Source organism: Scyliorhinus canicula, chromosome 12 (genome assembly GCF_902713615.1).
Source record: "Scyliorhinus canicula chromosome 12, sScyCan1.1, whole genome shotgun sequence".
NCBI lineage: Eukaryota > Metazoa > Chordata > Chondrichthyes > Carcharhiniformes > Scyliorhinidae > Scyliorhinus > Scyliorhinus canicula.
The window spans coordinates 87,321,879-87,338,249 of NC_052157.1; the positions used below are offsets into that span (position 1 = coordinate 87,321,879).

Below are 16,371 nucleotides of genomic sequence, written 5' to 3' on the forward strand. Positions count from 1 at the left end.
GCAGGGTACTGCATTCGAGAAAAATAGGTTTGTCTGGTCCGACAAATCGATGGCATAGAAATTATGTAGTTGACAGGTTGTTGCACTTGGCATAGACAGGTTCAAGTTTCGTAGAAAAAGATTTACGAGGAACATGAATACAATCCGCAGCTCTACGCATTGTGGGAAGTTATTGCAGAAGAAAGATTTGCTTGCAATGAGAGCAGATGTGCCATACAACCAAAAACCAATAAATGTTTGCCGTCGTGCAATAGGAGGAGCATTGGCCAAGAACAATATTCGACGTCACCGTGTTATGCGAAAACTGGTGGAGAACCCCACTGAGGAAACATCTACATACTACAAATGTTCTATTACGTCTTGATTCCAAAGTTGCAGTATATATGTATATTATCTTCAGTGACCAATTTGGTCGCGACATTGAATTCATTGCCAAGTGTTGAACTATCAGAAAATTGTGCGATACCCCAAGAGTGTCATTGCCAAACCCAGTGTCTGGCATTTTTGAAATTGTGCACGCGGCGTCAAAGTTAACAAGCCTTTCCATGCTCCGTCACATTTTCCATGCCACTCGCGACGTTCCGTTGGTAGTTGACAGTGGGTTCTGTGCGGTATTATCAGATCCTTCCTGACGTCCAGTAATGTTATATCAGCAAACAGGCCACAGGGTACTTGTGCAAGGTTTACTGACGTGCTGAATATGTATCGTCTCCCGTGACCAATATAGATAGAACAGTACAGCACAGAACAGGCCCTTCGGCCCTCGATGTTGTGCCGAGCCATGATCACCCTACTCAAACCCACATATCCACCCTATACCCGTAACCCAACAACCCCCCCCCCCTTAACCTTACTTTTTAGGACACTATGGGCAATTTAGCATGGCCAATCCACCTTACCCGCACATCTTTGGACTGTGGGAGGAAACCGGTGCACGCAGAGGAAACCCACGCACACACGGTGAGGACGTGCAGACTCCGCACAGACAGTGACCCAGCCGGGAATCGAACCTGGGACCCTGGAGCTGTGAAGCATTTATGCTAACCACCATGCTACCGTGCGGCCCTCAGCAACAAATCTTGCCAAGAATGTTGTGCACTGTCCAGACTTGAGTTGTGAAGTTCAGGGAGACCAATGAAGATCACCACCTTTACATGAGGGCTTTTGATCAAATGATAAATCGTCTTTCTGACGCGTGGAATTCTCTAAAACCTGCAGCAAGTCTCAATAATTAATAGTCTGATGCTACACGCATCGGACAGAAATGAATTGAATTGGCAAACCGTATCACTGCCAGCTATCAAGTTATTTCCAGAGTACATCCGAAGAAGAATGTAGAACGTGGAAGCGTGTGAGGTAATCAGGGAAGCAATAATGTATAGCGATACATTGCGATAATAAGGACAGCACGGTAGCATGGTGGTTACCGTAAATGCTTCACAGCTCCATGGTCCCAGGTTCAGTTCCCGGCTGGGTCACTGTCTGTGCGGAGTCTGCACGTCCTCCCCGTGTGTGGGTGGGTTTCCTCCGGGTGCTCCGGTTTCCTCCCACAGTCCAAAGATGTGCTGGTTATGTGGATTGGCCATGCTAAATTGCCCGTAGTGTCCTAAACAAAGTAAGGTTAAGGGGGGGTTGTTTGGGTTCCGGGTATAGGGTGGATACATGGGTTTGAGTAGGGTGATCATTGCTCGGCACAACATCGAGGGCCGAAGGGCCTATTCTGTGCTGTACTGTTCTATGATCTATAATGCACAGGATTTCAAAGCACTGTAGTTGAAACCCTTGAAATTATCATTGAAAACATTGGGATATTGGCAAGCAGGAGATCTGGGGGGTTTTCAGCAAAAAAATCATACAATCTCTTAAAATCTCACATAATAAGCAAACATATATAAGTTAGTGCTATGTGTTTTAGAAAACGGCCTTTGCGTGTTTACTTCCTCTCAATGTTTGTACTTCGGTAACATTAAATGTTGCAATAAAACCTCCAACACATAGCCAAATGGTTGACACATGTTATCGGTAGAGTGCAGCAGGTAGCCAGCTGAATGTGAGTGCGATGCATTGCAATATTTTTGCGCCTATGCATAATTTATTTTACTAATACCATTGCGCAGAGTTGTTTTTCAGAGCTCTCCACATTGAGCAACCATTATTATTCACAACAGCTGCACTGATATATTACTGATGATATAATGCTTTCCTCGACTACAACTCGATTGCACATGCAAATCATTGCATCTGTTATTTAAGAAAGAAACCCCAGCATTGCGTAATTGCAAACTACAAAAACCCAGTTGCCGCTCATGAAACCTCTGTTGGCCTGATTGATCAGCCTGTGGAAGTAACTTAGAAACGCTTTACACTCCATAATGCCGATTCGTTCAGTCACTCACATATCAAGTCCCTATTCTTCTACCCACCCGCTAAGTTGCGTTAAAAGTGTAAATGTTTTCGGTCGCACCTGTCGAAAGCTTCATGCCCTGTTCTCCCACGATCCAACACAGCTCTAATGGAATTGGAAACATCTGTAGTGCTACTGTGATATCTGCGAAATTCTGGATTTACCTGTCTTCTTTAATGGGGAATTTTCCAGTGCAGTGTCAATCCAACTACAGCGATGAAGCGGAGGAATTGTTACCCCAAACTTTCGGACGTTAATCAGAATTCCCAATGCCTCGTGATAGCCGCAGAAAATATTGAGATTTTGAATTGATAATCACAGAATGGCGGACAAAATGGTTGCCTCGATGGAAACCGGTTGAGTGTTCAATAAATATTTCCATGCAACATCTGAAGTGGCTGCATTCGAAAGCAACTTTCATTGGAGAGTGGATGTCCAGGTGATGTAAATAATTATAATTCGTAGATGTAATGTAGAGAAAGTAAAATGATACAGGCAAATACAAATTTACAAAATCTTGCTAATTGATAACGTAATTTGTAATATGCTTCCAATGCGATGTCAATGTAAATATGGCCGAGTTAACTCGATTTCAATGAGAAATATGTCGTTCAGGTTCACAACAAAGTGAGTTATAATTGGAAAGAGATGGGATCCAAACGGTTCACTTTGCCTGCATGAATGAATATTTGAAATGGAAATCATACATTAAAACATATCGCAATTAAACATATGTCTAAATACTTAAGGTGGCACGGTAACCAATAATTGAATATGATCGTAAGTTTAAAAAGTGCGAGACAAAGGAAAGCATGTTTACTTTGGTCAGTTGCATGCACAACAATTTCGAAATGGTCGTTGTGCGGTATTGTGTGAAACAAATAATGCCATGATGGGAAAAGTAGTCAAGTTTTCTTGGTACAAGTGAATTTAAACTGATTTTCATATAACCTACGGCCCAGAATACACATAGGCAGCATGTCCTGAGAACTGGGTGACTCTGAGAGTCTAGATAAGGCTTGAACTTAGAAGCAGTCTCAATATATAACAAGCTGAACAATTATTTCTTCCAGTTCCTAAACAAATTCTTCCCTTTCGTAAAACAAAGACAAGATAATTATATGAAACTCCAGTCCCCTAAAGGTCAGCAAGGTGACGCCAGTGTAACGATTATTACTTTTTTATAGAACAGTACAGCACAGAACAGGCCCTTCGGCCCTCGATGTTGTGCCAAGCAATGATCACCCTACTTAAACCCACGTAACCCGTATACCCGTAACCCAACAATCCCCCCATTAACCTTACACTACGGGCAATTTAGCATGGCCAATCCACCTAACCCGCACATCTTTGGACTGTGGGAGGAAACCGGAGCACCCGGAGGAAACCCACGCACACACGGGGAGGACGTGTAGACTCCATACAGACAGTGACCCAGCCGGTAAACATAAGTAAAACTTATGTTTTACTTTCGATCAAATTCCTGACCAAGTTGTATTCATGTTATCTTGATCCGATAATGTATAAGAATCTCTTTCCTTTTCTGTAATATCGCAGACTTGGGACGGACTCAGCAGTTTGTAATTGACTGCCTTCCGACTCAAAGTTTCTGCCATTTCTGCTAGCAGTTCTAATTAGTGAATAAAGTTCAGTTTTGCTTATCTAATGAATGCTGTTTGAATTTCTCTATCACAGACAAACGCGGGAAAAATATAGAATACAATATTTGGCGCTGCGAGAAAAAATCCAATATCCTGAGTGATCTTCCGTGAGGGACTGAGAAAAAATGATCAAGGCCACGACCGGAGTACAGAGACAGACGCTAGCACGAGGTGAGATTGACCTTGGTCTCTCTCTCTCTCGGATCTGTGCTGCGACCCCTCATCCCTGACGGAAGTAACTACACAGGTGACGGTTCTCGAATCTAAATTTGACTGTCAGTACATTATTTCTGTTTGTGTAATTAACCGCAGGTCAGGGACCTTGTTGATCTCGTTTTTCATCCTCATCAGCTTTATACAGGCTCTCAGTAATTGTTTGGGGTCAGGGACCCTCTCAGTAATTTTTTGGGGTCAGGGACCCTGTCAGTAATTTTTTGGGGTCAAGGAACCTCCAATTTGATTTGGTACCAGAAAATATTTTTAAAGCGTTTTGCCTGGGGCACATTTTACTGACATTATGGGACAAACTTTAGATAAAACGAGCGGCAACTCCCCTCTATTTTTCATGTGTGTAGAAAACCCTTCGCATGAACGTAATTTACGCAGATTATCCGCAGCACTGAATAATAAATCGGGTAATGATATTTGGCCCCTAGGAGGGACTTGGAACCTTGATAACTGCATTGCTGCAGAAAAAGCCATTTGGCATAAAAACGCTTGTTTCAAATGGAAATTTTTAATTTCGCAATGGAAAAAACAGTCCGCAAAACGCCACGAACACTCACTATTAATGAGTTCGAAAGATAACGCTCGTAAAAGAGAGATTAATGAGTGTGTGGACGGTAAACAAAAAGGTTGGGAGACTTTAAAATTGGAATGTGAGCGTTGGGACAAAGACCATCAAAGTGATAAAAAGCAATTCGGCAATAACAAATCTCCTGCCGGCAGAAAAGTAGGCCTGGCCAATCAGATTATCGGAAAGGAGGATCCTCCCAGTTGCTCTGGCATGCCGATGTTCCCATGTTTAGGTGACACAGAAGACGAGGAGGATTTGAACCCTGTAACCCACCCTCTTTCTGCTCCCCCCGTCCCTACAATTCCACTGTCTCGCGATTCCACTGTCCCACCCGCTTTTGATCCCATTATTAATAAAATTCGTGCAAACGTATCCCCCGTAGAGACGCGCACTCGGTCACACACACAAGCCGTAAATATAGAACAACCCTTTACCTCTGTTGATCAGGTTTTTTCTGATTTATCGTTCCAACCGAAGGAGGAGGAAACCTTTCCTCCGCCGCCTCCCCCCGCGAATTATCCCATTAGGAGTGTTATTAACCCCCGCGCTGCTGATAATGACGATACATTAATTGAAGTGTGGCAGGCTTTTAAACCTCATGAGCTCTATCTGATCAAGGCCCAATGCCCTTCCTGCAAAAAGGACCCAGAAGGATTCATTGAGTTTCTGATGAGAACTGCGACCATGTACGGGGCTACCACACGTGATCAATATTCACTGATTTATTCATCCCTTCCCCAGAATTAGGGGAACGGTGGAAAAATGAATTAGGGATTAATGAGCCACATGGACAGCTTTTAGCGCCGCACACCAAACGGAGGACGATCAGCGTACTTTAATGTTTCCTGCACTAAAGCGGACTCTCCGTAAACCCGTTGACATCACCAACCTTCTTGAATGTACACCCACTTCTAAGGAAGATGGTCCAGAATTTTTTGACCGCTTTTGTGGCATGTATACTCTTTACTCCGGGGACATTGCTTTCAATGCAGGCACACAGTCTCCCCAATTTAATGCACTATTAATGCAGGTTTTACCTGATCGTGTAGTTCCAGTATTAAAACTAATAACATGGACTGGTCTGATAATACTAAGCCTCAAATGAAACGTGCTGTATCTTAATATTGGAGTAATGGACGCAACCATGACGCCTCTTACAAATAAACTTCGCCCAAAATTAAATCCGAATTCGTCCAACGTCCCTATCAAACCAGACCTCCTAAGAACCAAAACTCTCAGACAGACTCACGTTACTATCGCCCACGTTCCACGGGCCCTCCTGAAATTTGTTACCGCTCACAGGCACCTTACCCCTTCACTCCATACGCGGGTGATTTTGACAGCGCTCTTCCGCGTCGTCCTCCTGCCAGATGTAATGTCACATGCTTCAACTGTCAGCGTATAGGCCATCACGCTATGGATTGCCCAGCACCCCTAAGACCAAGACAAGATAGATTTCAACCCCATCGGCAGACACCCTTCACTTCCTCTAACCCCTATTGACTAGCCAACTCGAATTTTCCGGTCCTCACAACAGACGACTCTGACGAGCCCACAGGAACAATATACATAGAGGGCGTGCCCATCTCCTTTTTAATTGACACACGTGCTACTTATTCTACATTGGACTGGACCCTAATTCAGAATCATTGCTTTCCCCTTTCTGATTAACATGTGGAACTTGCCGGTTTCATGGGAGAAGGTGCTGTCGATCCACTTACGTAGCCACTCTTAGTTCAATTCGAGGGCCGTGAATGTTGCATTCCCTTCACGGTTACGCGCGTCCTCGGTGTCAACCTGGCCGGACGTGATTTGCTTTGTCCATTACAGGTGGAGATAGTTTGTCTCGATAATGGCATTACTATATCACATATCCCGCAGGCCCAGCTTCTACTAATTCTACTAATTTTTCACTACTCCACAGTGGTTGTCGATTGATTTTGATCCGTCACACTTTTCACCTCCCTTAGATATTCCCGGTCCACATGGCACTCTTTGCTACGATCATACAGATGCTCACCTGATTTGGAGAATATTTACCAAGATGCCATCGGTTCTCTACAATCCGTTTCCTTTGTTGGCCTTATTAAGGGAAAATAAGGGTCTGCCTTTCTTGTCAATTTACGCCGCAGCCTATGGAGTCAGTCAAGACTTGTGTCACCCCACGTGACCCGTTCTGTCAATAAAGGCAACACTGCCAAATCCTTGGGATCTCTGGCAGCTGCACGAAGAGGACAAGCTGATCCTTTCCTTAATGATAGTCAAACCCCTACCCGCAGGCACTTTAGAATATTTTAAACACCCATTGTCATCATTGGGCACACTGCACCATCATCATTCAGGCCCAATCTAAGACTCCTGAAATACCCGCAGATTTAATCGGCAGCCTCCAAGCACGACGTTGGTCTCACTAATGTCCCTCATGTTGTTATTAGAGTCAAACCTGATATGCCCTTACCCTCTACTTCACAGTACCCTTTGCGTCCCGAGGCTGAAAAAGGAGTCTGGTTATGATTCAATCGTTCCTTCAACAGGCATTCTGATACCATGCCAATCCCCCTGTAATGCCCCGATTCTCCAGTTCCTAAGATAGGAAGAACATCCGAATGGCATTTAGTCCATGACCTCGGCTTATTAATCAGATAGTTTGAACCCTTACAATCCTCTTGTCCCAAATCCAGCGGCAATCCTTAGCAATGTCCCACCGGAAGAGACTATTTTACCCTTAATGATGTTGCAACATGCCTTTTTTGCGATTCCCCTCGTCCCTTAATCACAGTATTTGTTTGCCTTTACATTTAAGAAGACGCAATACACTTGGACTGGACTTCCACAGGGCTTCATTCATTCTCCATACCCTTTTCTCACAGGCATTGCACTCCCATTTAGCAACATTAGCGCCACCTGGTGGCTCCACCATCATTCATACGTTGATGACTTACTCCTTGCCAGCCCTGATTTCATCGCTAACCAGCGTGACACCGTTTACCTGCTCATCAGTCTCCATTCATGGGGATATGTGATTCCCGCCCGCTAAAGTTCATAAAGGCCAACGACAGGTCAAATTTGTGGGTGTCCTAATAAGTGCTACTGATCGCTCCCTTACTCAGGAACGCATTACTCATATATTGCAGACCCCATTTCCTACATCGCCCAGCAGGTGCGAGCCTTTTTAGGATTAGTGAACTTTTGCAGACAATGGATTCCAAATGTTACTGTATATACCAAAGAATTAACTCCATACTCCTCCATAATGCCTCCTCTTAAGATTGAACTAACTGATTCAGCAAAGCTATCTTTTATTACTCTGAAAAATGCCCTGGCTACAGCCCCAGCACTAGGACGGACCTATGCAGACAGACCCTTCAGCTGTACGTTAATGTTCTTGATATATGCGCCACTGGTGTTTTTAGAGACAAGACACGGTGACCGGCGTCGTTCGGTCGCCTACTATTTTACCAACAGTAGATCATGTAGCTTGCGGGTCTACATCCCTCACCCAAATTCTTACTGCTGTTGATTTGTTAGTCAGGCAGCCTCTAATCTAACCCTTTACCAACCAGTACAAGTGCATACTTCACATTCTATCGTGCTCTCCTAACGTCTCGGCAAACCCAGCATCTGACTCAAGCGCGATTGAGCCGCTATGAGGTTTCACTATTGCAAAACCCCTACCTCTTGTTTCATTATTGTTCAACCTTAAATCCTGCTGTGTTCCTCGAACAGCCCCCTGATAACCTTGGGGACCCACCACACGATTGTTTACTTCGGAATCACTTCCTTACCGCACCTCGCCCGGATCTAACAGACAGGCCTATTGATAATCCAGATCTGATTCTGTTATGTTGACGGCAGTTCTTCCATTTCCCCGTTTGGCGTATCACAGTCGGGATATGCTGTGGTAACCGACACTGACGTGCAAGAAGCAGCAGCCTTCCAGACCTCTGTCTCTGCACAGAAAGCCAAACTATTTGCCCTTACTCGAGCATGTATTTTAGCCACTAACAAAAGTGCTAATGTTTACACTGAATCAAGATATGCCTTTGGCGTGACCCATGATTTCGGTCGCCTCTGGCAACAGCGAGGTTTTCTCACCTCTACGGGAACTCTCACTCAAAATGCTCTTTGGGTTAAAAATCTCCTCGATGCTATTCAGCTTCCCCGTCAATTGGCAGTTATTAAATGCGTTGCGCACACGAAGGATGAGACTCCAGTTCAATTAGGAAATGCCCGTGCTGATTCAGCTGCTAAAGCTGCAGCTTCATCAACCTCTTTAATTGTTCCCATTGGGGCTAATCAGGCTCTAAGCCAGGTATCTGCGTTACAGACGACAGGCATGCCAGAGATAGCTGAAGTTCAAAATTTACAGAGGGACGCCTCTGATTCTGAGCGAACACTATGGAAGTCAATGGGGTGTTCGCACTCCTTGACACGAGACGTCTGGCTGTCTCCAATTGGTTAAATTTGTATTCCGAATTCTTTATTGCCGGTACTTGTTAATTATTTGCATTCTTGTACCCATCTTGGCAAGGAGGGAGTGGTACAGCTACTCCTAAAAACTTGGTGGCACCCAGATTTCAATACAGCAACACAAACGCGGCTGGATCGATGCGTCATTTGCATGAAACATAATAAGGGTAAAGGTATTAAATGCCCTCCGGGAACCACCCCCTTTGCCAGATGGTCCTTTTGCTTGTATACAGCTTGATTTTATTGAATTTCCAAAAGCACAGTGCTATAAATATTGTTTAGTAATAATCGATGTGTTTAATAAATGGATTGAAGCCTTCCCCACCACTAATTGTACGGCACATACAGTAGTGAAGTTGTTGTTAACGGAAGTCATTCCTCGTTTTGGGGTACCCATAATGGTGAGCTCAGATAATGGACCACATTTTATAGTCGAATCAATACTGAATTGTGCAAAGCACTTGTAATTAAACAGCAACTGCACTGCGCGTATCACCCGCAGGCAGCAGGAATTGTGGAAAGAGCCAACGGGACTTTGAAAGAAAAATTATCTAAATTAACTCAAGAAACTGGGTTAAATTGGCTAAAAGTATTACCTTTGGCACGGTTTCACATGCGAGTGACTCCCCATTCGCGGACCAGACTGTCAGCTGCAGAGATAGTCTATGGTCGGCCAATGAGGACGCCCTGGGATGCCCATGAAAAACCCCTAGAGGGAGTAGACCTCCATGTGATGGAGGAACAAATGCAGAACTATTTGAAGCAATTAACACTTTCTTTGAAGTTTCTTCACTCACAGGTAAAACAGGCACACCTCCCAGTACCAACAGGGACAGCCGTCCCTCGATATCCAGTGGTCAAACCCGGAGACCACGTGTTGGTGAATAACTGGGACAGAAAGAAACTAGGACAACGCTGGAGCGGACTAATCCTCGTACTACTGACAACTCCAACTTCGGTCAAACTTGAAGGACATTCAAGTTGGATACATCTATCCGATTGCAAGAAGATAGTCTCCAACCCAGACTAGAACACAGGATGAAGATATTCAGTATAATTTTTGGACTTTCTGGACTACTTAGCCTTAATGGCCACTCGGTAGTAAAACCACGAACTAAACGAGACCTGCCTTCCAATTCCTATGTACATATGTCATATCTTTACGCCGAAAAATTGAATATTAGCAAGTGTTGGGTTTGCACCCATATCCCCGTCCATTCAAGGGAAGGAATACTTCTCCAATCTCTCCCCTTTAATACCGCAGAGACAGTTGAATGGATTTTATGAGAAAATCAAACAGGCATCAGGGGAGATAGGGGGAACATGAAAATATGGAAGTCTGCTGGCTATGACATGACTAAATTTTCAGCTTCATATCAACCTAACTATAATCATGCCCTGACTCCACCCTCCCTCACCGTCCACTCATATAACGTCCAAGGTTCCATATGTTTTAATAAATTAGGGAAAGGAAAGTTAATGGGGCAAAGTAGGTGCAACCTTACAATTGACTGGCAAAGACCGGTCCCAGGCATTTCCAACAAGGGCATGTTTAACTGTGATTGGTCCAGGGTATGGAATGTAACCTCTTACAGTTTATGGGGACAGACATCCCCAATCCCCTGGACGACATCCGCTGATGATTTTACAGCCTACAATGGAACGTATTTCATATGCGGCACTAAAGCATATCCGTGGCTCCCCATTGAATGGACAGGGTCCTGCTTTTTGGGATATGTCGTACCCCAAATGCGCCACCTACCCACCCTTAAGCACTCTCCCTCGCGAGCAAAAAGAACAATTTCTAAAATGGAACAGTTCCTTATGATGGCCTTTCCCTTGTACGGAACAGGCAAGGCATCCAACGAACTGATCTACATGGCCTCAGCATTGGAACATCTGGCAACCGTAACTGCAACAGAAGCCAGGGACACTGGACAGGCACTGGCCGAGGTCTCAGCTGAGCTAGTGGCTGTCCGGACCGTGGCATTGCAAAATCGACTGGCTTTGGATTCTCTGTTAGCCTCGCAGGGAGCAACGTGCGCTATCATAGGCCAAGAGTGCTGTACTTACATTCCAGATGGCTCTGAAAATATCACTAACCTGGCCGACCATATTAAGAAACAGGCTGCTCAAATTCAAGAAATTGGCAGTGAATTTCACGACTATAACCCGCCGGGTTGGCTAGGGTGGTTGGGTCATGGATTATTTGACTGGATCTTTAAGGCCTTTCTTCTACTGCTACTAATGCTACTAGGGATAGGATTGCTTGTGTAAATGCATTTTCAAACGAATCATGGATATACCTATTTAGCTGGTTGTCATGATATGACAAAGGGGGGGGAGTGCGGTATTGTGTGAAGCAAATAATGGCATGATGGGAAAAGTAGTCAAGTTTTCTTTGTACAAGTGAATTTAAACTGATTTTCATATAACCTATGGCCCAGAATACATATGGACAGCATTTCCTGAGAACTGGGTGACTCTGAGAGTCTAGATAAGGCTTGAACTTAGAAGCAGCCTCAATACATAACAAGCTGAACAACTATTTCTTCCTGTTCCTAAACAAATTATTCCCTTTCTTAAAACTAAGACAAGATAATGATATGAAACTCCAGTCCCCTAAAGGTCAGCAAGGTGACGCCAGTGTAACAATTATTACTTATGTTTTACTTTCGATCAAATTCCTGACCAAGTTGTATTCGTGTTATCTTGATCCTATAATGTATAAGAATCTCCTTCGTTTTCTGTAATATCACAGACTTGGGACGGAATCAGCAGTTTGTAATTGACTGCCTTCCGACTCAAAGTTTCTGTCATTTCTGCTAGCAGTTCTAATTAGTGAATAAAGTTCAGTTTTGCTTGTCTAATGAATGCTGTTTGAATTTCTCTATCACAGACAAACGCGGGGAAAATATAGAATACAACAGTCGGACTTGAAAGCAGTTGACACCCGATTTCTTAGAATTATACCGACAGTTCAAAGTTGAAAAATGACTCAATTGAAGCGTTATAAATTCGTCTAAAAATCAACGTTTGAACGATTATTTGGTTGAAGTTACCAAGATATTATGGGAAACTGATGAAGGAGATATGATCCCTTTTTGCAGAGTGCAACTGTCGGATGGATGTGTTATGGCCAGTGATGGCATTTTGAGAATGATGTTAGGAAACACATCAATATACCATGCGGTTAATCGCTTAATGTTGGAACGTTATTTTAATAGAAGGACATGTTCAACGTCACGCATCATCAAAACTTTTCCATTCACATGCCATCTGTCCTCGTACGGCATGGCAGCTCAATCCCTAGAATATGGTGTCAACTTTTGTAATAAAAATCTATGATATTAATCTTTATTGCCACAAGTCGGCTTACATGGAAATCAAGTTACTGTGAGAATTCCCGAATTGCTACAGACCGGCTCCTGTTCGAGTTCACAGAGGGAAAATTTAGAATGTCCATATTACCTAACAGCACGTATTTCGGGACTAGTGCGAGGAAACAAGAGCACGCGGACGAAACCCACATAGTGGAGAACGTGCAGACTCCGTACAGAAGTGACCCAGCAGGGAATCGAACCTGGGATACTGAAGCCGTGAAGCCACAGTGCTAACAAATGTGCTACGAGCTGTCCCCAACCGATGTGATCTTCAGCTGTTCATAATTCGTTAGGTTCTCACCTGCGTCATTCAATTCTTTATTCAAAGCTGCTATTTCTGTGATGAATGACAACAAAAATTGGTGGTTATATCTCCACGGAAAGTTCAGGGACATATTCTTCCACAAGCTCAGTAAAGTACAGTTCTAAATGTGAACAAAAATACGTGAGTATATTTCCGACTGTAAGCCTGTGGATTGTTTTATTAGGTTTTTTAAAAAAATACATTTGCAGTACTCAATTCTTTATTTTTGCAATTAAGAGCAAAATTAGAGTGGCCTATTCAGCTACACTGCAGTTTTTGGGGGTTTGTGGGGTAACACCCACGGAAATATGGGGACAATATGCAAACTCCACAACGACAGAGACCATGAGGAAGTGAACAAACGAATATGATGGACAGTAGGACCCTGAGGGTAATGAGTTCACAGACAGAGAACAAAGGGATGAGCACAGCATGGCTAGGAAGGGGGAGGGGAGCTTTGCCCCGTGGAGAGAATAGTGAAAAGGATGCTGGGTAACAAAAGACCAGGTTTGGGAAAATGCAAAGTGAGCCAATCAGGATATATGGCCAGGTCAGAAGGTGTATACATTGGCCTATGGGAAGCTTGTATGCGAATCTTGATGTGATTCAAACAATATGTGCTGTGATTTCTTTGTCTTAGCCATCACTAACTTTTGGGAACTCTAGAAGACAGCTGTGTTCTAATGTCCCACGAGTGTGCCAGCCTTACAAACTGGTGGAAATTAAACAAAAATTGATACCTGCTAATCCATCTCAGATTGTAATGAGTCCAGACTGGCAACAAAGAATCAGGAATCAACATTTGGTGCCGGAATCGGGGATTTCTCTAGATGCTTGCCTTTCATCTGCGAAATCAGAATTGGACTGCTCTTGGAAGGGGAAAAAGGAATTGGGCCCTCGATATGAGTAGATAAAACCTGCCATATCGGTTTTCCTCTCTCTCGTATTCTGCTAACAGTCTAATCACTCGCATGTGATCAGGTAAGATCGTCTCGACGAAATCAAAGGTCAGTCTGGTGGATTAGAAGAATTGATTTCAGTCGATTCAGGTACAGCTGCGGGTTGGAATGAGGTAACAATTCAGTTGGTGACTGATGGAATGTTACCTGGGGAGTCAATTGCATGTGAGTAGAAAATTAAAAATCGGTTCTATTAAATTACACTTTAATTCGCTTAATGTCTTTAACGGGTTGAGGTAATGTCGCAGAAACAGTTCAGTAAAAGTCCGCTAATGAGATGTTTGCGGACAGTTGAATTCCGCACAATTCGAATTGGCTAAAATTGGTGATATTAAATTACACTTTAATTCTGTTAAAGTCTTTATCGGGTTGATGTGATGTCGCAGAACAGTTCAGTCAAAAACCGCTGATGGAATGTTTGCGGACAGTTCAATTCCATACAAATATAATTGGCAATGTTAACATTTATTGTTGGAAGATATGTTTTTTTGAGTGAAAAATAGAATTGGGAGATGAATGGCCACTTGGGGGAACCAGTGACAAGGGGAAGTTTCGAATCGTGTCGGAGAGCTATAAAAAAAAGAGATTCTGTTTTAATTATTTCATCTTTGAATTCCAATTTGTATTGTTTGGTTGGTTGAGATGAATGAAAGTATAAGGATTTGAATTCCTTTTGGTTGAATGGAGATCTCCAATGAATGAATGAGTCCGTTTAAGAAGAATTCGTGCATTCTTACTTTTTAAAAATATTGTGTTTTGCAAAACGCAGTTGAACATCAAATAGGAGGTTTTAAAGTGAGATTTAAAACGGGATAAGTATTTGAAAGTTCCTTAGAAAATCAGTAATAATGTTTAAAATTGTGGAAGTTAATTAGAACATAATTCTCAGGGAGAAAACAAAAAGCGAAATCAAAATGTATAAATTGGGATTTGTAAATGATTAGTTGCAGCTCAGCATAGATTTTGGCTGCAAAAAAAAATAATTATGGAATAATAGAACATGAATCTTAATTGAAATGTGAATACGAGGGACTCGGTGTCCACCATGTGCTCCTTTGTTTGTTCGGTGGTGTTCCAAATTTGTTGAGACTTCAGCATTTTCTCTAGAATCTCACCTCACCTCAAATTTACTGATCGTGGATTTTCATACAGCAAATGTTATGGATGTTTTTTTCTCTTTTTGGATTACATTGCAGAAGGAGCTTTAAGGAATAATGATATAGACCAGAAAGTTAGAGATTACATTATAGAGGGGGTATCAGGCAATAGGAACGTTAGACCCGAAGTTAGATTAGGAGAATTACATGCAGTATCAGGAAATAGAATCTGATGACAGGGAAAGATTTAATAAATTAAGAGGATGTGGAAAAAATTTGGATATTAAAAATAATAGATAACAGAGAGGGAGTGTGGTGAAACTGCCGAATAAACTACAGGAACAGTAATCGGTGAGGCTGTTGACAGGTAAAGACAAAATCATAAAAACATTGGGGACATACAAGTGTTATTAGAGAACATGGCGTTCGGAGCAAACGAAATTGTGTCAGAATTAAAAAAATCTGGTCAAATTGAACAATAACAGAGGAATTATGATACTCCGTCGGCAGCCTATCGGCAATGAGCGTAGGAATGTCATCAGTAAAGATTTAATGTATGGAATGATCGATCAAGGGCGGTGAATTAATGGCCCTCAGGTTTAAAATGGTTCACAGTGAGCATCAAGAAACAACATGTCAGGCTGTGGGACATTCTGTAGCCCGATTGTTTGGGCAGGTCGTATCATATGAAACCCAGGAGACGGTGAGATACTGGGTATTCAGGAGAATTGATAATGCATTTGCAAAGACAAGCGATGGGCGATGCTGCAGCCCCAGGGAGATTCAGTTTTGCCATGATTGTTTTGTGCAGTATCAGGCAACTTTAATGATTGAGGTTTGTGATCACAGGGTGGATTTTGAATCCAAGAAGTGTCAGTGCCAGTGGGATGGCAGATTAATGACAACGTGCAATTACTGCAAGGTTAAATTGGGCAGAAAATAATGTGACTCCAAAAGGCTGTCCCAGTTTGTGGACACGTGACAGACTTGTGGTATTGATTCGTGAGGAAGTACGCAGTTTATGGCTGTTGGGTTGACCTGGGGACGTAAAATTAGCCGAACGGTGTTAGGGACTGTATCACTGCAATGATGCCATGCCATAGGATAGATCTGATGTGGAGATGGCCGGCGTTGGACTGGGGTGAGCACAGTAAGAAGTCTTACACACCATGGTTAAAGTCCAACAGGTTTGTTTCAAACACGAGCTTTCGGAGCACGGCTCCTTCTTCAGGTGAATGGAAAGGCTTGTTCCAGAAATGTTTATATAGACACAGTCAGAGATGCCCCGGAATGCGAG

The 16,371-nt window shown here is 43.1% G+C and overlaps 1 protein-coding gene across 1 annotated transcript in view; it reads right to left on the bottom strand.

Annotated features, from left to right (window-relative positions):
* Positions 1-16,371, bottom strand: part of LOC119974295 (tropomyosin-1, isoforms 9A/A/B-like) — a 122,550-nt gene that overhangs the window by 75,255 nt on the left and 30,924 nt on the right. The window contains exon 2 of the mRNA XM_038813066.1: positions 13,016-13,051. Coding sequence (XP_038668994.1) covers positions 13,016-13,051 — 36 coding nt within the window. The remainder of the gene's footprint in view (positions 1-13,015; positions 13,052-16,371) is intronic.